Source organism: Callithrix jacchus, chromosome 15, assembly GCF_049354715.1.
Source record: "Callithrix jacchus isolate 240 chromosome 15, calJac240_pri, whole genome shotgun sequence".
NCBI classification, from domain to species: Eukaryota; Metazoa; Chordata; class Mammalia; order Primates; family Cebidae; genus Callithrix; species Callithrix jacchus.
The window spans coordinates 7,870,826-7,891,564 of NC_133516.1; the positions used below are offsets into that span (position 1 = coordinate 7,870,826).

Below are 20,739 nucleotides of genomic sequence, written 5' to 3' on the forward strand. Positions count from 1 at the left end.
TTTGGGTATTTTGAAGTTTGTTTTTGATTTCTTTAAACGTGACAATCATAGCATCATGGATTCCCTACAGCAAGCAAGAATGTCAAGGTGGGAAGATCACTTGAACCCAGGAGTTTGAGCCCAGCCTGGGCAACATTTCAAGCCCTCACCTCTAAAAAAAAAAAATTAGCCAGGCATGGTAGCTGCTACTTGTGAGGCTGAGGAGGGAGGAATGCTTGCACTTGGGAGGCTGAGGCTGCGGTGAGCGGTGATTGCACCACTGACATCCAGCCTGGTGACAGAGCAAGATACTGTCTCAAAAAAACCTTTTTTTTTTTTTTTTTTCTGAGATGGAGTCTCATTCTCTCTCCCAGGCTGGAGTGCAGTGAGGCCATCTCAATTCACCTCAACCTCCGCCTCCCAGGTTCAAGCAATTCTCCCGCCTCAGCCTCCCGAGTGGCTGGGATTACAGGCGTGCACCACCACATCCACCTAAGTTTTGTATTTTAGTAGAGATGGGATTTCACCATATTGGCCAGGCTGGTCTCGAACTCCTGACCTCAAGTGATCTGCCTGCCTCGGCCTCCCAAAGTGCTGGGATTACAAATGTGAGCCACCGCACCCGGCCCCAAAACTCCTTTTATAAAAGCACTCTGTGGTTGGAGACACGGCCTTTGTCAAACACCTTCTAGGTGCTGGGACTGAAGAAGACAGAGATCGCGGTCGACATGGTTCCGCGGCATGGCTTTGCCGTATTCTGTATTTCACATCGTCTCCAGTTTTAAGCAGGCCCATGTGCCTCAGGCCTTTGACGCTGACTTTGAGATCTTGATCATGACACCTAAGGATGAGGGAAGGGTGTTTTCCCAGGCCCAGCCCAGTGTCCCTCACTGACTGCCACTTTTCCTGGAGCTCTGGCAAAACACGGACAGTGACCGGCACTTGTTTGACAGGCAGCATGTCTAATTTCGACGAGGCCTCACTGGAAACCATGAAGTCCACTCTACCCCGGCTATGAGGCCATGGTTTGTCCAGGTCCAGGCTGTCTTCCATGCGTTTGCCTACCATGGTGTCATGGTGTTCTTGCTCCTTGACACTGAAACCTTCCCCTAGGTCCAGGAAAAAACAGATCTGCTGCAACAGCTTGGAGGCTTCATCTTCTACTCCAGTAATAAAATATTTTGGATAATCTTTCAAACGTTGGACGATGTTTAAGGGGGACATGGACTTCCGGGCTGCTCTGTCTTCTTGGGATACCACATTAGTGCGCCAGCAGTGACAAATTCGATCTAAAGATGATGTCATGCTGTAAGAATGCCTGGGGATAGACATGGATTTTTGAGAATTCTTCGTTGTGGGCCTGGTGCTCCTGGAACCATAATGAAACCAGCCCAGCTGTCCCACAGAACTGATGTTTATGGTTTCTTTGAATAGGCATAGAAATGGACCTTCCCAGTCTTGAAACTTGAGAAAGTTACATTTGTCTTATCTAAATTCCCTTCTCAGGGAACTAAACATCAGGTCTCTCAGATAGTAGCAAAGAACTGAAACTTGCCAGGTCACCACATCTGGACAGTGAGACCCCTCACTCGTCATGATTGTGTAAGTGGCCACCTGCTTCCTGTCGACCAACTCCTCTTCCTTACCCCTCCCGAATTCCTGTTTACCCACACACGGTTACATTTCTCCCCTGCTGTATAAACCCCTAACTTTAGGGTCGGTGAGGTGGATTTGAGACAGATCCCCCATTTCCTTGGCCACAGCACCTGATGAAAGCCTTCTTCCCTGGTACTGCCTGTTTTCTCAGTGATGGCCTTCCACGTGTCAAGCAGCAGGACCTAGACCGAAGCTTTGCTGTTTCAGCATGTTAAAAGAAAACTCGGTCGGGTGCAGTGGCTCACGCCTATAATCCCAGCACTTTGGGAGGCCAAGGCGAATGGATCGCTTGAGGTCAGGAGTTCAAGACCAGCGTGGCCAAAATGGTGAAACTCTGTCTCTGCTAAAAATAAAAAAATGAGCACGGCGTGGTGGCACACACCTGTAGTCCCTGATACTCAGGAGGCTGAGGCATGAGAATCACTTGAACCTGGGAGGCGGAGGTTGCAGTGAGCTGAGATCCAATCACTGCACTCCAGCCTGGGGGACAAGAGTGGCACTTTGTCTCAAAAAAAGAAAAATTGAAAAAAAAATTCAAACTAAGTTAGTTTAACTGAGCAAAGAATGATTTGCGAATTATTGGGCAGCCTCCCAAGCCAGAGTAGGCTCAGAGGCTCCCGCACAGCCATGTGGTGGAAGATTTATGGACAGAAAAAAGAAAGTGACATACAGAAAACGGAAGTGAGGCACAGATGCAGCTGAACTGGTAACAGCTTGGCAACTGCTTTATATGAACCCGGTTGGAATAGTTGACCACCTTTGATTGGCCAAAACTTGGTGATTGGTGCAAGAGTAGGCTATAGTCTGTTTACAATTCCATTTAGGTTATAGTTCATGACGTACAGAGAAACCTTTAAGGCAAACCTAAAATATGTCAAGAGGTAGCTTTAGGCTAAACTTGATTTCACAGGAAAGACTATCACTGCTATGACTCCAGAGAAAGGGAAAGATTAACGCCGCCTTGATGATAAGAGAAGTCCTGACCAAACAGGAAGGGCAGAGAATGAAAAGGAAAGGCTTCAGGTTCTTGGAGAGCGGGAGGTTAGGGGATACATCTGATATACAGCACTCCATGAACCGCAGGCGTGGTGGTGTGCCTCTGTAGTCCCAGCTGCTTGGGAGGCTGAGCTACATATATATCCCCTTGGGTGGTGGGAGGAGAGATGGGGACATGCTGTAGTAGAAATACACAGATGTGTGATACAGAACGCAAAGGCACTGGTGTAAGGCTGGTTGCCTCGCTGGGAGGCTGGACACACCCACCTCTGCACTCAGCACCTGACTCTGCACCCAGCAGCAGGCTCTGCACTCAGCACCTAACTCTACCACATGGCTCCTCTGGAAGCCTCCGGCAGATTGGCTGGCACCAGAAAACCCGCCCAACAACCTGCCAACCAATGAAACCCACCCAACAACCCAACAACCAATGGCAGCCCACCCTGTCCCAATCATGCTCCCCTGGAGCCAATCAGAGCACCCAGCTGTTGCTCGTTCCTCATAGTCATAAAACCCCCCCACCCCAGGAATTCATCGCAACTTCTCTGGCCCCCTTTCCCCGGACCAGAGAACCTCGCCCCGGAGCTGAATAAATTGGCATTTAATTTTTTTATACTGGCCTCAGTTTCCTCATTTTAAACTTGCCAATGACCCTTACACCTGGTACTAGTCAGCCCACGTCCCTGGAGAAGGCCGTGAGCCCCTTAGGAAGCCTGTCTTTGGAAGAGCAGCACATTTGTCCACTATGGGGCAGAAGTGGGCACTAGTACCCTTCAGGCGAAGATGTGAGGCAGGAAATTTCCAAGAAATGTAGAAAGAACCTCGTCTGAAGTTTAAAACGGGATACTATGTTCTAGAATTTTTTTTTTGAGATGGAGTCTCAGTCTGTCCCCCAAGCTGGAGTGCAGTGGTGCTGTCTCAGCTCACTGCAACCTCTGCCTCCCGGGTTCAAGTGATTCTTGGGCTTCAGCCTCCCAAGTAGCTGGGACTACAGGCATACACCACCACACCCAGCTAATTTTTGTATTTTAGTAGAGATGGGATTTCACCATGTTGGCCAGCCTGGCCTCGAACCTCTGACCTCAAGTGATCCTCCTGCCTTGGCCTCCCAAAGTGCTGGGGTTACAGGCGTGAGACGCTGCACCCAGCCAGAAATATTGAAACAATAGACGCTAAGATGTATCTTCGTTAAATGACTGCATTTTAGAGCTCAAAAATGGGAGTGAAGGGGAAAATTTCTAGGCAGAAAAATCAGATCGTTTATAAGGTAGAAAATCCATCTGGCTTCAGGTTCCCATCTTTTTAGCCATCCAACCATCCATCCACTTTTCCATCAACAGATACACATAGAGAGACACTGTTATCTGGAACCAAGGTCATGCAGTATTCATTTCTATTTTTTATTTCTATTTTCAGTGATGGGGTCTCAGTATGTTGCTCAGGCTGGAGTATAGTCTCCTACAGTCCAGTGGCGTGACTGTAGCATACCACAGCCAAGAACTGCTGGACTCAAGAGGTCCTCCCGCCTCAGCCTCCCAAGAGCTGGACCTGCAGAGGCACACGGCCACACCTGGCTGTTCGTGGAGTAGTCACGGTGGTAATTCTGAGGACACAGAGCTTGGATGCTTTGTATGGTTTACTCCTAGTAACTTTGTTATGACTTGATTTTTCATATTATTTCTGTTTTTAAAACTGCTATGATGGAAAATTTTGAGAGTCATTTAGTTATATTTGAGTGAACTAATGTTCAATTTGCAAAAAGTTTTTTGTTCATATTCTTCAAAAATAGAAGAAGAAGAGGGACAGTCTGAAAATAGTTTAAAAGATATTGCTTTTTGCCAGGGAAGTAACAGAAAAAGGAATCCAGTTCAGCAAGCAACCTGAATGCCTGCAGCAGCGTTACACGTCTTAGTCTGGATCAGTCAACTTCTGCTGTGGTAATGAACAATCCCAGCATCTTATGGCTTCAATCATGAACAATTATTTCTTGGTCTTCAGGGCTGAGAGTCAGCTTTGCATCTCCTGGGCTCTGTTGGCATCATGGATCTTCTGTTTCAAAGAATCCAGATTGAAAGAGTAACCTTTGATGATACTGATGTGGATAAAATACTCGACTCATAGGTAAGCCTGAGAAGGGACCAGTGGAAATAAGAAAGTTTGAACAGGCACTGTAATATGCCACAGGAGCCTTGATTCCATACTGTTTTATCCAGTTTATTCACTTATGTCCCTAATATGGTTTCACTGTGTGTCACCACCCAAATCTCATGTTGCTTTGTAATCCTCAGTGTTGGAGGTGGGGCCTGGTGGGAGGTGGTGGGATCGGGGGTGGGGGCAGATTTCTCATGGACAGTTGAGCTTCACCCCCCTTGGTGCTGTCCTCATGACAGTGATTTAGTTCTTGTGAGATCTGGACATTCAGAACTGTGCAGCACCTCTCTCCCTTCCTCCGGCCTTTAACCACCACCCCCCCGCTCTCTTTCTTTCTCTCTCTTTCCCTTTCTTTCTTTCTTTCTTTCTTCAAAACTGTGTAGAGCCTCTCTCCTTCCCTTCCCTTTCCTGCCTGCCTTCTCCTTCCTTCCTTCCCTCCCTCCCATCCTTCCCTCCTTCCTTCCCTTCCTTCCTGCCTCCCCTCTTCCCTCCCTCCTTTCTTTCTTTCTCTTTTTCTTTCTTTCTTTCCTCACTCTCTTTCTTCCTTTCTTTCCTTTCTTTGTTTCTTGATGGAGTTTTTGCTCTTACTACCCAGGCTGGAGTGCAGTGGCACGATCTCAGCTCACTACAATCTCTGCCAACTGGGTTCAAGCAGTTCTCCTGCCTCAGCCTCCCAAGTATCTGGGATTACAGGTATGTGCCACCAAACCCAGCTAATTTTGTAGACATGAGGATTCACTATGTTGGCCAGGCTGGTCCCTAACTCCTGATCTTTGGTCATCCGCCCACCTTGGCCTCCCAAAATGCTGGGATTACAGGCGTGAGCCACTGCACACAGCCATGTGTGTGTATTTTTTTTTTGTAGAGATGGGGTTTCATCATTTTAGCCAGGCTGGTCTTGAATTCCTGACCTCAAGTGATCCACCTGCCTCAGCCTCCCAAAGTGCTGGGATTATAGGAAGCCACCGTGCCCAGACTAGAATCTTTCAAAGGCAAGTTACTAATGATTCCAACTAGTGCAGAATGCTGGTGACAACATTTCCCATGTGGGCTTTCTGACCCTGTGGGGCTGAGGGGAGTCCTGGGTGGACGTCGTAGGCAGAGGTGATTTACTGCCAGGAGGAAAGCCGGGCTGGTTACGATATGAGGCAGCAGTCTGAATGCGATGAACACCTCAGGGAATGCTAATTCAGATAACTCTGGCTGTGGTTCACCATGGGGGTCCCAGGAGTGTAAGCAGTGGGCACACCACTAAGATCTCATATCTCACCATCTCCAAGCCAGGAAGCAGAGGTCTGAATCAAGGCACCATGCTAGGCAGTCATGATCACAGACAGGAGTTACCTGGCACACCCAGAGTTCCTTGACTGAAGGAGAGGCAGGGTTCCCTGAGGAAAGATGCTGCAGAACTGTCACATATGGACAGTGCATAGCTGTCAGTGACAGTGTCACATATGGACAGTGCATAGCTGGGTGTGGTGCTGTGTGCCTAGAGTCTCAGCTGCATGGGAGGCCGAGGTGGGAGGTCACTTGGGTCCAGGAGTTGGAGGCTGTACTATGGTACAATGGTACTTGTGAAAAGTTACTGCACTTCAGCCTGGGCAACATAGCGAGATCCCTCTGCAAAAATACACATGAGCAGTGGGAAACCTCCTCCTACCTTTCTCTGCAGCCACTCCCCTAGTGACTGTGCTCTTTTTTTTCTTTTGAGATAAAATCTCACTCTTGTCCCCCAGGCTCAAGTGCAGTGGTGCAATCTCAGCTCACTGCAACCTCTGCCTCCTGGTTCAAGTGATTCTCCTGCCTCAGCCTTCTGAGTCGCAGGAATTACAGGCATGTGCCACCACACCTGACTAATTTTTGTATTTTTAGTAGAGACTGGATTTCACTCTGTTGGCCAGGCTGGTCTTGAACTCCTGACCTCAGGTGATCTGCCCACCTTGGTTTCCCAAAATTCTGGGCTTACAGGTGTGAGCCACTGTGCCTGGCCAACTCTCCAAATCTTTTACAGCAAAATTGGCTCTGAGCAAAACTGGAGCCTGTTGGAATGCCATTCCCATCTGCCAGCGTGGAGGCTTCTTGGGGCAGAGTATATATGGGATTCTGAGCTTAGTTCATCTCATGGTGGGCCCACTGGGACCGAAGCCCATCCTGTGACTGTACCACAGTTCCTGAAAGTATTATTGGAATGCACAGCTGCAACACACTCTAGAATCTTCACATTGGCTCCCTGAGCTGTGAAGCAATAACTACTATAGTAGGAAGAACCCAGAGGATGAACTGGTGTCCCCACCCCCTAACAAAACAGAAATATGAAACAAGACTGCAGACCTGGTGGAGCTGCAGGAATTTATGGCATTACCAAAGATCCAGAAGAAACAGACTTCGTGATTATGTTATATGCCCATCCTATACGTCAAACAGCATAGAGAATGATGAGGGGTCATGGTCAGGTTAACGAGGTGGTGATTTCAATTTTCTTGATATTCCAGGGACGATCTCCTCACTGAAGCAAATTCACGTATCTCCTGGCAGGCCTTGGGTTTACCACTGCTCACCTGGCAAAAGCATTTTCCCCAGTAGGATAAGCAGGTGTGCCATTTCCCGAGGGTATGCGGCACACCCTTACTTTCTAACTCAAGGTCAAGTTCATCATCTTCAACTCTGCCTCTAGGAATGAGGAACTCTGGAGAGCTTCTTTGGATTTTGGAGGCAATGTGGCTCATATTTAAATAGCTTGCTTTGACCCATTTGCCGGGAAATCTGAAAGCAACTTTGGTCCATGGTTAATGTTTGATACTGTGTCCATCTACGCTGAGCTTCTACGCCTGAGTGGAGGACAAGAGTCCCTGCGTGTGCTTGGAACTGGTGGTGGGTGTGAGGGGATGGTGCTGTCAGAGGCCTGAAAGATGATCTGACGACCTCTGCATCTCATGAGTCAGGCTCCTGGAAGAACTGTGGGGAGTCTCCCAAATCATGAAACCAGAAAATGAGAACAGACGTCTCACATTTCCTCTTAAGCTGAATAAAAGCTTACCTCATCCTGATGTTAAGAGCTGCTTTGTTCATTCCACGTGAGCCTACCTTGTAGCAAGGGGGCTTATTTATAAACCTAACAGCAGAAACCTGCTTACTTTAAAATAAGCAGTGAAAGGGCAAAGCAAAGAAGAAAGATGGCAGATGGAAGTGAAACGGATGTGATCAGTGGCAGTATATAAAGTTAACATTTCCCTCTTATTCATAAAAAGAAGTGGATACTTGGCTGGGTGTGATAGCTCACACCTGTAATCCCAGCACTTTGGGATGCCAAGGAGGGCAGATTACTGGAGGTCAGGAGTTTGAAACCAGCCTGACCAACATGGTGAAACTCTGACTCTACTAAAAATACAAAAAAAAAAAAAAAAAAATTATCCTTGTTTGACGGCACGTGTCTGTAATCCCAGCTACTCAGGAGGCTGAGGCAGAATTGCTGGAACCCGGGAGGTGGAGGTTGCAGCGAGCTGAGATCATGCCACGGCACTCCAGCCTGGCGTCACAGTGAGATTCTGTCTTCAAAAAAAAAAAAAAAAAAGAAAGAAAATTTTATCACCCAGAGATAACCACTGCTAGCCTACGGCCTATTCGAATCTTGTCTTTTTCCTATGCTATAAAGATGACATGTGTTTATGTATTGAAGTGGGATAACAGTGTGTATTGTTATTTATAGTCTGTTTTCAAAGTTTTCATTATGGTACTCATCTTTGCATGCCGATACATACATACATATATATATATATATATATACACACACACACACACACACACACATATATTTGACAGAATCTTGCTCTGGCTGGAGTGCAGTGGTGTGACCTCTGCCTACTTAGTTCAAGTGGTTCTCCTGTCCCAGCCCCCTGAGTAGCTGGGAATATAGACCTGCACCACCATGCCTGGCTGCTTTTTTAATTTTAATTTTTAGTACAGATGGGGTTTCACCATGCTGGCTAGGCTGGTCTTGAACTCCTGACCTCAGGAGATCCACCTGCCACAACTTCCCAAAGGGCTGGATTACAGGTGTGAGCCACCGCATGGCCATCAATAAATATTCTTAAGCCATATGATTTCTATGGGTACCTAGAATTCTCTCAAACAGAAAATGGCATAAATTTCTCAACCAGTGCCTTACTCTTCTGCACATAGTGACCAATGCTCTGGCAGAGGCCACCTGCCATGACAGAAAATTTGGTGGGTCTGCCTCCACAAGGAGTCTCACCATACATGGCTTTACTGGATGCCTGCATGCTATTGGAAGACATCTGAGATCAACAGTTATTCTATGTATTAAAATAACTTAAGATTTTCTTCTCTGTAGATTTCCCCAATTCCTCTTTTTGACATTAGCCATAGTAACTAATATTTATATCACATTTTAATGTAACCTCTGTCAGTTCTTGGAATAACATTTGTGCAGCAATTAATTTTACCTAAAAGACACAATGCAGACCGCAAAACAATTTTATTACAATGTCACTGATGTGAGTCATTCATTTGGGAGATACTTACTGAGTGCCTAAAATAAAACCATCTAGGCAGGCAATATTCTACAAACACTGAGCTTCCATAATGTAGAAGGATACTAAGAAATATAACTTCTTTTAAAGGATTTGCCTTCTTTTTTTGAGACATAGAGTTTTGTTGCTGTTGCCCAGTCTGGAATGCAATGGTGCAATCTCAGCTCACTGCAACCTCCGCCTCCTGGGTTCAAGCGATTGTCCTGTCTCAGCCTCCCAAGTAGCTGGGATTACAGGCATGTGCTGCCACGCCTGGCTAATTTTGTATTTTTATTAGAGACGGGGTTTCTCCATGTTGGTCAGGCTGGTCTCGAACTCCTGACCTCAGGTGTTCTGCCCGCCTCAGCCTCCTAATGTGCTGGGATTACAGGTGTGAGCTACAATGCCCCACCTAAAGGATTTCCTTTGTACATAGAGATATAAGACATAGAACCAAGACTAATTAAATGACAGTACAAAAGAGGTCGTGAGGCAGTTTCCAATGATGAATACAACAGGCCATTGGGGCTGTCATTGTTTAAAGATTGGTCCCTACGGATGGGAACAGTCAGAAAAGGCTTCATGGGAAACACACTAAATCTTAAAAGGATTGAGAAGATAGAAATAAAACGGGAGAGCTTTCATGAAGGCTGGGAGACAAACTCCTTTCTCCACCGGGAACAGTAAGTTGAGCTCACAGGATGTGTAGGAGTAGGAGGTAATCTGAACGCTGGATCACTGCGGGGTGGAAGAGGCCCTGGAGCTCCAGTCTATCGCAGCCTGGGCTCCACCCTGAATCGTGAGACGGGGGTTTGGAGCAGTGCAGTGACATGGTGGCACGACACCCTGATGTGGCAAAAGGGAATTCAGAGTCTTCACGTCTCTTAAAACCTCTGTGGCAGGACTTTGAATTTATGTTGGACAATTGTTTACCCATCACCTTCTTTCCTCTTGCTTGTTGACTGGGATTCACTTGCAGAAACTGGCCTAGTAGTAAAATAGTTACAAATTCCTATGTAGGCTGGGCACAACGGCTCACACCTGTAATTCCAGCACTTCATGAGGCCGAGGTGAGTGGACCACATGAGCCCAAGAGTTCAGGACCAGCTTGGGCAACATGGCATGACTCTGGCTCCAAAAAAAGGGAAAAATAAATTAGCCTGGCACAGTGGTGCACGCCTGTAGTCTCAGGTGTTTGCTGAGGAGGCTGAGTGGGGAGGATCACTGGGGCCCAGGAGTCTGAGGCTGCAGTGAGGTGTGATTGTGCCACTCTGGTATGTAGCCTGGGCAACAGAGTGAGACCCTGTCTCCAAAAACAAAAATTTCAGATGTAGAATCTGCAAAATCACGTTTAAATATTCCAGTAATTGAACCAGATGTTTTCCTAAAATGTCACGATTAAGACAGTGGTCATAATTCAGTGAAGCTTCTTTTGCTAACATTTTTGTCTTGATAACTTTTTATATTACAAAACAAATGTAATATCATTGGAAACATTTTGAAAATAGAAACAAAATCTTATAACCTAATCCCAAACATAACTATTTAAATTTTCCAGTCTTGTCAAAATGTGTATTTATTTTTACCCCGTTGCAATAATGTTATATAAGCATAGCAAGCATGTTAAGCAGTATTCTATAAACATATTAAATCAATCATTTTCATAATTATCATTTTAAATTTGTATAAGCATCTTTGAGTAGATGTATCCAATTTAACAATCTCTCTATGCTTAGATGTTTTCTATTTTTTCCTAGTTTGATTCCAGCTGGTGCGCCATTGGCATTCTGGTGCACAGAGATGGGACTCAAGTGTGACATGTCCTCAGTCATCTGAGAGGCCATGGATGGGACCTATGGTGATCCGAGGCCTCAGATTAGTAGCCCCTGGCTGCAAGATGCATCCTTGACTGGTCATTGTACAAATATCATTTTCAATGTGTGCCACTATATGAAAAAAGTCGGAATGCATTTTTATAGTAATGTAACTTCCATTTCCTTTACTATTACTAGTCATAGTGTTTTTACAATTGAACCTGTAGTGTTTTTACAGTTGAGTTTTTATTAATTTTTATAGTTTAATGTATTTTCATTGCAAGCTTTTTTTTTTTTTTGAGATGGAGTTTCACTCTTGTTCCCCAGGCTGGAGTGCAATGGCACAATCTTGGCTCACTGCAACCTCCACCTCCCAGGTTCAAGCGATTCTCCTGCCTCAGCCTCCCTAGCAGCTGGGATTACAGGCGCCCACCACCATGCCCGGCTAATATTTTGTGTTTTTAGTAGAGATGGGGTTTCATTATGTTGGCCAAGCTGGTCTCAAACTCCTGACTTCAGGCAATTCACCTGCCTCGGCCTCCCAAAGTGCTGGGATTATAGGTGTGAGCCACGGTGCCCCGCTTAATAGCAAACTTATAGGAACAGCACAGAAGACACGTGCCTGTAGGACAACTCAGAACATACAGTGAATGGATCGAATCTACTGTCATGACAAAAATGCTATAAACACAATTTCCTCTTTTTTAAAAAATCCAAATGCTGGCATTGTCCAGAAAAATTTAATAGGCTTATTTGTAATTATTACAGAGTTGAACTGTGGAAACTTGTTCACTGAAACATTTTGACTTGCATTAATGCTTCATCCCCCCACATTTATATGAAAAATTCACACACAAATGAAAACAGAAAAACTGCCAATACCTGATTTCTGTCCCCTATTTTTTCACTCACAATCAGACCTCATGGGGAAAAAAAATTGTAACGTTCAGATCTACCAATAACAGGAAGAAAATAATTCTTTTTTTTTTGAGAATGAAATGTTTCCCATGATAGTGGATTCTATTTTTTTTTTTTTTTTTTTTTTGAGATGGAGTTTTGCTTTGGTTGCCCAGGCTGGTGTCCAATGGCGTGATCTCAGCTCACTACAACCTCCACCTCCTGGGTTCAAGCGATTCTCCTACTTCAGCCTCCCAAATAGCTGGGATTACAGGCATGCACCACCATGCCCAGCTAATTTTGTATTTTTAGTAGAGATGGGATTTCACCATGTTGCCCAGGCTGGTCTTGAACCCCTGACCTCACGTGATTCCCCCCATCTTGGCCTCCTGAAGTGCTGAGATTACAGGTGTGAGGCACCAGCCTGGGCCGATGCTGGATGCTTCAGCATATCCTCCACGCGTGCGGCCTGCTGGCGGGATGCCTTTTGGCACAATCGTTACACGTGCAGCACGGATAGCACACAGGCTGGTGTCTTCAAAAAGGCCGACCAGATAGGCTCACTTGCCTCCTGCAAAGCACCGATACCTGTGCTCTGGAAGTGCCTGCCTGTTTTAAAGTCCCGAGCAGTGTCTCGCAGCAGACGCTGGAAGGGAAGTTTGCGAATCAGGTCAGTGGGTAACATCTGATTTCACCCACAGCCAGTACCAGGCCTTGAGGATGAACCAGGGTTCTTTGCCCCTCCAAGTAAAGGGTGCACTCCTGCGCATGGCTTTTGCAGCCAGCTGCTTCCTGGGTGCTTTCCCACCAGTGGATTTGCGGGCTGTCGGCTTTGTACCAGCCACGGTATAGCGCCCTCCTTACTCAACCCCTTCTCCTGCTGGAGCTCCCGGAGCGAGAGGTGGCACCGTGTTGGAGAGCGACCCCTGAGTTTTAATTAATGTTTAAAGCAATACTTGAGGCTATGCACAGTGGCTCACGCATATAATCCCAGAATTTTGGGAGGCCAAGGAGGGTGGATCACTGGAGGTCAGGAGTTCAAGACCAGCCTGGCCAACATGATGAAACCTTGTCTCTCAAAAAAAAAAAAAAAAAAAAAAAAATTAGCTGGGCACGATAGTCCCAGCTACTCCGGAGGCTGAGGCAGAAGAAGTGCTTGAACCCGGGAGACGGAGGTTGCAGTGAGCCCAGATGGCGCCACTGCACTCCAGCCTGGGCAACAGAGGGAGGCTTCATCTAAAAAAGAAAAGCAATACTTGCACATAATAAAAATGAAATTGGGCTGGGTGCGGTGACTCACGCCTGTAATCCCAGCACTTTGAGAGGCTCAGGTGGGTGGATCGTGAGATCAAGAGATCGAGGCCATCCTGGCCAACATGGTGAAACCCCATCTTTACAAAAAAAAAAAAAAAAAAAAAAAATTACGTGTAAAAGTGGGTGCCTGTAATCCCAGCTACTTGGGAGGCAGGAGAATTGCTTGAACCAGGGCGGTAAGAGATTCACTTGAATTGGATGCAGAGGTTGCAGTGAGCTGAGATTGTGCCATTTCACCCCAGCCTGGGCAACAGAGTGAGACTCCATCTCAAATTAAAAAAAAAAAAAAAAAGGAATCATACAGAAAGCTAAAAAGTAGCAGGGTATTAGTCTGTTTTCACACTGCTGACAAAGACATACCTGAGTCTGGGCAATGTTCAAAAGAAAGAGGTATATGGGGCTCACAGTTCCATGTGGCAGGGGAGGCTTCACCATCATGTGGGAAGGTGAAAAGCATGTCTAACATGGAGGCAGACAAGAGAAGAGGGCCTGAGCAGGGAGACTCCCATTTGTAAGACCATCAGCTCTCATCAATGAGATGCATTCACTATCACAAGAACAGCACGGGGAAGACCTGCCCCCATGATTCAGTTACCTCCCACTGGGTCTCTCCCACAACACGCGGGAATTCAAGGTGAGATTTGGGTGGGGACACAGCCCAGCCCTATCAGGTAGTAGCTTCTCCTCTAACCTCAGGCTTTCTGTTCCTCTCCACAGATCCTGACTGTCACGAGTTTCTTGTGTATTGCTCCAGAGACATCCTAAAGCCAAACAAGAGGGCATGCATACACATATGTACATCTTCAGGGGCCACATTAAAAATGTTTACCTCGGGTACAACCAACTGGAAGGAGGCCCCTGGTGTACAGGATGTGCCAAAGTGCCTGCTGTCTACTACCAGTCTTGTCTTCATTCCTTGCTTTTATACATGAATTTGCCTAAGTTGCTTTTTTCATAGTGATATTTGGAGATTGTTCCACATCGGCACAAGTAGAGCGACTTCACTATTCAATGGTGCTGTATTTCACCCACTTTCTGCGGAAGGATCTCTAGGTTTTCCCCAGACTTTTGTTATTTGAAACACTGCTGTAACAAATGTCTTTACACAGCCTGAATTTATCTATCCGTGGCGTAAATGTCTAGAGAAGGAAACGCTGGGGAAACAGTATGCACCTATAACGTTATCATTGGCATTATTAGATTTCCTTCCAAAGAGGTTTATCTTTTTTATCCCCGCCAGCAATGTACATGAGGGCCCAATTTCCCAAATGGAGGCTGACTCGTTATATCTTTATCAGTCCGCAGCATGAAAAACAGTATGTCACTGATTCTGTTTGCATTTAATCTAACATTAAATTTTAACTTTTGTAAAACCAAGTTTATCTCTGTAATTGGAGAAGACATCGACGAACCTGAAAGGCAACAAGCTGATGAGACTGAATTCGAAGCGAAAGCTCACTGAGAGTATCTGCCAACGATGAAGATGACAATAGCGGCTGGTTTTTTGCTCAGTGTCACCTCCTTCTCCGTAGAGACGGACAGCATTTGGGGCTGGTGAGTTGTAAGAAAGTTTGTGGTGCTTGAGACACGCTTGAGGGTATGGAAATCTCAAGACAGGTCTGGAGAACCAGGGAGAGTAACAGAGAAATAATTTAAGAAAGCAAAAAGAACTTAAAGATGATCTGATCTGGGAGAGGCTTACAAAAATTAGCGTTTCAATGGACTATTTCCCGTTATTTCTGCGTTTCATTAACCGGCAGGGATCACTGGACACTCTGCCATGAAATATGTTCGGTGTAGTTAGAGAACCTCACAGGCATCGAACCTCTCTTGTGGTTTTTTTGGGGGAATGAGATGTGCTGTGACAGGCTCTGCTTAAAGATCAGTCCCCAGCCCAACCCCAGTTCATTTATTCTGAGGAACTGATGAGTGACACAGGAATATCTGTGTCTGCCTCCAAAATCCTCACATCAGGCTGCTGAACGTTCGACATGGGAACTTTGAATCACATGGAAGAGACTCTAAAGCCAGAGAAAAACAGAAAGTCTCCCAATGCCCTGAAAAAAACCTTGACCATCCCTGACTTCCCCCAATACGCAAGAAACCCTGAATTATTACTGCGCTCTCTCTGTGTGTGTGCGCGCGCGCACAAACACACACACACACCCATCCTCACTGGATCTTATGTTCTCTCTGTGTGTATTTTTGAGCTTCGGATGTTAGAGTGAGGAGAGGTTTGTTAGCGTCACACCGAAGCCCACGGCGCGGTTGCAGAAGAGCCGCACGGTGGGTTCCAGGTCCGCACATCGAGTCCCGCCCCCACCCAATCCGGGGACGTCATCGCTCCGGTTCTCCGCTGTTTTAAAACCCAGCGGGTTTACCCCCAGTCCCGCTTCGTGCGGCCTCCTCGGAGCTGCCTCGCTCAGATCCAAGCGCCGAGGCCGTGTTTTCTCGGGTGTTCCCTGCGGCCGCCAAGGCCCCACCCCCGGCCCCTCCCGGCGCTGCGGCTGGGGCTCCCCTCTCGCCGGCGCTCCCCTCTCCCCGGCGCTCCTCCTCCCCGCCCGGCGCTCTCCCCTCTCCGGTGCTCACCCCCTCCGGCGCTCCCCCCACCTGCCCCCAGAGCGGCTCTCCCCCCTCCGGCGCTCCCCGCCTCCGGCGCCCCCTCCTCCGCGCGGTGCTCCCCCCACTCCGGCGCTCCCCCCACCCGCCCCCCGCGCGGCGCCGCAGCTGGGCCAGAGACTCGCCATTGGATTAAAATAGCAGCGTCGCCAGCCCAAGCCCCGCGCCACTGTCCCCGCCCCGCGCCCGCCGGCCGCGCGCACTCGGCTCCCGCGGCTCCGCTCCGCTCCGCTCCGGCAGCAGCTGCGTCTTCGCTCGCTCGGGGCGGCCATGCAGCGCCGGGGCGCCCTGCTGGGGATGCCGGGCGGCAGGAAGATGGCCGCGGGGGACCTGGGCGAGCTGCTGGTGCCCCACATGCCCGCCATCCGCGTGCCCAGGTCTGGGGACCGCGTCTACAAGAGCGAGTGCGCCTTCTCCTTCGACTCCCCCGTAAGTCGGCGCCGGGGGCGGGGGGCCGGGGCCTGGGACCTGCCGGCGCGGCGGACTCGGCTCCGGGACCCTGGGGAGCCCCAGTCCCTGCGGCCGAGGCCGGGTCCCCGGGCTGCCCCCCAGGCTGGAAGCGCCGTCCCCGGGAAAGACGCGAAATCCAGGCGCTCCGGGCCCGACCGGCACCTCGCAGATCGTTTGCGTCCCCCTCGGGCCGGAGCGCAGGGCAGGAGGGCGGGCCGAGGCCCCAGACCCCGACTCGCCGCCCTTCCTTCTCCTCCTGCACGGGATGAGCCTCCATGCCGCGGACTCGCGGCCCTTGTGCTCCCGGGACCACCTGCTTTGCCCGGGACCCCGCTCCCGGCATCTCTGATTTGCTCTCCGGCTTCTCTTTCTCCACGTTCCATCCCGCCCCCTCCTTCTCTTGCCTTTGGCTCCTCGGCGCGGTGGCCCCCACCTGTCATCCCAGCACTTTGGGAGGCCGAGGCGGGTGGATCACCTGAGGTCGGGAGTTCGAGACCAGCCTGGCTGACATGGGGAAACTCTGTCTCTACTAAAAATACAATTAGCCGGGCTTGGGGGCGCGCACCTGTAATCGCAGCTACTCGGGAGGCTAAGGCAGGAGAAGCACCTGAACCCGGGAGGTGGAGGTCTCAGGGAACTGAGATCGCACCACTGCACTCCAGCCTGGGTGACAGCGAGACTCTGTCTCAAAACAAAAATGAGACTGTCAGAAGAAACCCGCGGGTGCCTCCCCTCGGGCAGCAGAAATAGGGGGTCTACTGGACTGTGGCGGTTTTCTTAAGCCTTCCCCCCTTACTCTTCTAAATGAGTCACTGGGACTGACGCGCGCAAGTATAAATTATTGAAAGTTCAGTCCCGAGTCGTGACCCTGGGGAAGGGAGCGGAAGCTGGGAGGGAGCGCGGCCTTCCACTCGGGGCCGGGGCCGCTGGTGGTGGTTTTCACCTGGTTCTGTGTGAATGTGTGTGTCCCTCTCAAGAGTCAAAATGGTCTTCAAAGTGACTCAGCTGTCTGGCGTTTATCAGGCCTTTTTGAGGACCAGGTTATTTTTATCCACCCACTTTAGAGCTCATATGTCACCCGGCAGATCTCAACGCTTCGGGAGGCCCATGGATTGGATGGGCCGAAGCAGGTCTCACAATTGTCTAATACATTTTATTCATAGTGTGTGGAGTATCGTCAGAGGGGAAAGAAAGTCCAAATGAGCGGCAACGTTTCCAAAGTTTCCTTTATGATCCCTGGGTTGATTTTGTGTGGCTTCGAAGCGTTTTTGCTCGATACGCATTGGAGTCTCAGAATTAGTATCCTTTCTGTGACATTTAGTTTACGCATTGGAGTCTCAGAATTAGTATCCTTTCTGTGACATTTAGTTTTTTAATTTACGGTAATTCCAGATCATTTGAGTGATAACATATAACTTATTTGTCGATTGCTTACTTTGTTTTTTCTTTCAAAAAGACCTATAGAGTGGAGTGTGACAATCGGCGGTCCTTTCATATACAGGATGTGATCCATAATGTATTTGAGAATGCCGTTTTCAGAGGGTACGGCCAGTGCGGGGCAGTTCCCACCACTAGCTCCTAAAGGTGAGGAGGGATGAGGGGCCTGACCTCAGGCTCTTACCCCCAGAGGAAGAAAGTGGCCTCAGTCTTTTAGGTTAGCACGACATGGAAGGTGGGTCAGATGACTTTCTCCATGTTTCATTTGGGCTCTTCTCACTCTTACAAACTTTGTTCTTGGAAATTTTTGCTGCATGATGTAGTACATGGCAGGTGTGGGGGAAAAAAGCTGATCGTTTTAATTCACTTCCACAAATAGTTATTGGGAGCTTACTCTGTGTGTCTCTAGAATGTTACTGTTCTAGAAACATCTTTTCCAGTGTAGACTGATTATTTCAATCATATCACAGCAGTTCCTTGGGGGAGACTAGGATTTATTTACAAGGCCGATGAATCAATGTATTTCATTATCTATGTTTCAGGGGAGGAAGGGAAGAAAGGTTTGATAATTCTTAAATTCTTAAAGCACAGTGTTTGATAATGAGAAGTTTTTTTTTTTTTGAGATGGAGTTTCACTCTTGTTGCCCAGGCTGGAGTGCAATGGTGCAATCTCAGCTCACGGCAACCTCTGCAACTGGATTCAAGCTCTTCTCCTGCCTCAGCCTCCCAGGTAGCTGGGATTACAGGCGTGTGCCACCATGCCTGGCTACTTTTGTATTTTTTATAGGGATGGGCTTTCGCCATGTTGGTTAGGCTGGCCTCGAACTCCTGGCCTCAAGCGATCTCACCTTGGCCTCCCAAAGTGCTGGGATTGCAGGTGTGAGCCACTGTACCCAGCCAGTATTTTGTTATGGTATGTGACACTACACTAAGAGTCGGATAAGGGTTTCTTCAGCACCGACTATGTACCATCTCATACGTGTATGCCTGTTAGGACCATAGACAGCAAAATCCATGGTGCTAAACACACCAGAAACTTTAATCCACAAGTGCGGTGGGATGTCTTAGGGAAAAGGCCAAAGCCAGCTGAGTGGGAAAACAAAATGATCCTTGCATTGGTTACTTTTGAAAGAGGTTAGGTACAAAGATGGATAGAAAGCAAGGGAGAGCAACATTCCAGGCAAGGGAAATTATACCTGCAAAGAAGATATAAAGTGGGAATATTTTCTACTAATTTGCTTGTAATGTATTTGGAAACAAAGATACGTTTGGCGAGTAGCGAGAAGTGAGGTAGAACCAAGCAGAGAGTAGATGATGAGGGACTGGAATGGGAAACCTTTGATCTTGGTTCTACAGGGTCAGCTACGGAAAGCTATTCTTGGCCATGTGGTGCTGGAGGAAGGCTGTGAATCAAGACGTCTTTATGACGTGCCTGCATGTCTGAGAGCCCATCTGTAGACCTTGGCCATTCTGCACATTTGTGGGAGATGAGTAGTGCCAGCATCTCTCTTGCCTTTTCTCACCGCCTAGGGCTTAACACACAGTAGATGCTCAACAACCGCTGTTTTGGGATGAGGGAGCATTGCTTTCACGTAGCCCTTGACTTCACCCTGGGCCTACCCAACCACTGTGACATGGAGGTTCCCCTCTCTATGGCTTGGTTCGTTGCACAAGGTCTGTAATGCACCTTCCCAGTGGAGCTGCTTTTCTGTTTTTTTTTTTTTGAAATGGAGTTTCGCTCTTGTTGCCCAGGGTGGAGTGCAATAGCTTGATCTTGGCTCACTGCAACCTCTGCCTCCTGGGTTCAGGTGATTCTCCTGCCTCAGTCTCCTGAGTAGCTGTGATTACAGGCATGCACCATCGTGCCCGGCTAATTTTGTCTTTTTTTTTTTTTTTTTTTTTTTAAGAGACTGGCTTTCTCCATGTTTGTCATACTGGTGGTCTTAAACTCATGACCTCAGGTGATGCACCTGCCTTGGCCTCCCAAAGTGCTGGGATTACAGGTGTGAGCCACCGCCCCCAGCCGGAGCTTCTTTTCAAGACTAATTTCAAGTGGTTCTTGTTCTATGAATCATTTCCATATCGCGCCCCCACTAGACCCGGTAAGCATTCCTGTCTAACCCCCAGCGACATGTTCACGTGCCTGTCTCTGCCTTTGAGTGCTGGCTTCCTGGACAGTGGAGGCTTTGTGTTACCCCCATCAGCTGCCTAGCATATGCGCCAGGACCTCAGTGAAGGCTTTGGAAATGTGTGAATTCCATGGAGTTACAGGCTCTGCACGTGGTGAGGATAAAACACATGGGAAATGTTGAGAAAGGAATCATGGGGAATTATCACATAGAATGTGGTGACTTCGCCGATTGTGTGGAACAGACGTGACAGAGACAGCCCAGACTGGCCATTTGAATCCTGTCTCTTCACCCAGTGTTTAATTTCTTGGAGCCCCAGTTTCTCCATCTGTAAAATGGAGACAATAACAACCTATCTCAAAAGCTTGTTTTGTGGATTAAATAAAAACATAAAGTGTGTCTGGTCAATTAGTGATCACATACATATTTGCTTTAAGAAAGGAAGAAAGGCCGGGCACGGTGACTCACACCTGTAATCCCAGCACTTTGGGAGGCTAAGGCGGGTGGATCACCCGAGGTCAGGAGTTAGAAACCAGCCTGGCCAATATGGTGAAACTGGTTCTCTTCTGAAAATACAAAAAGTAGCCAGGCATGGTGGTGCACGCCTGTAATCTCAGCTACTCGCCTGGTTGAGAGTTGGGGTGTTGTGGCAGAAGAATTGCTTGATCCCAGGAAGCAGAGGTGGCAGCGAGCCGAGATTGCGCCACTCTTCTCCTGCCTGGGCGACAGAGCGAGACTCCGTCTCAAAAAGATAAAAAAATAAAAGAA

At 48.1% G+C, this 20,739-nt stretch overlaps 1 protein-coding gene and 1 long non-coding RNA gene across 3 annotated transcripts in view; both read left to right on the forward strand.

Moving 5' to 3' along the window:
• The first annotated feature begins 3,815 nt into the window (after positions 1-3,815).
• Positions 3,816-7,897, forward strand: LOC144579640 (uncharacterized). Its single transcript, XR_013527771.1, has 3 exons — positions 3,816-4,752; positions 5,378-5,475; positions 7,275-7,897. It is a non-coding gene; the product is annotated as an uncharacterized LOC144579640 (long non-coding RNA).
• Positions 7,898-16,160: 8,263 nt separating this feature from the next.
• Positions 16,161-20,739, forward strand: part of USP13 (ubiquitin specific peptidase 13) — a 129,967-nt gene continuing 125,388 nt past the window's right edge. For both annotated transcript variants that reach the window (XM_003734800.6, XM_035273659.3), the window contains exon 1: positions 16,161-16,384. In XM_003734800.6, coding sequence (XP_003734848.1) covers positions 16,226-16,384 — 159 coding nt within the window. In that variant the 5' untranslated portion in view covers positions 16,161-16,225. The remainder of the gene's footprint in view (positions 16,385-20,739) is intronic.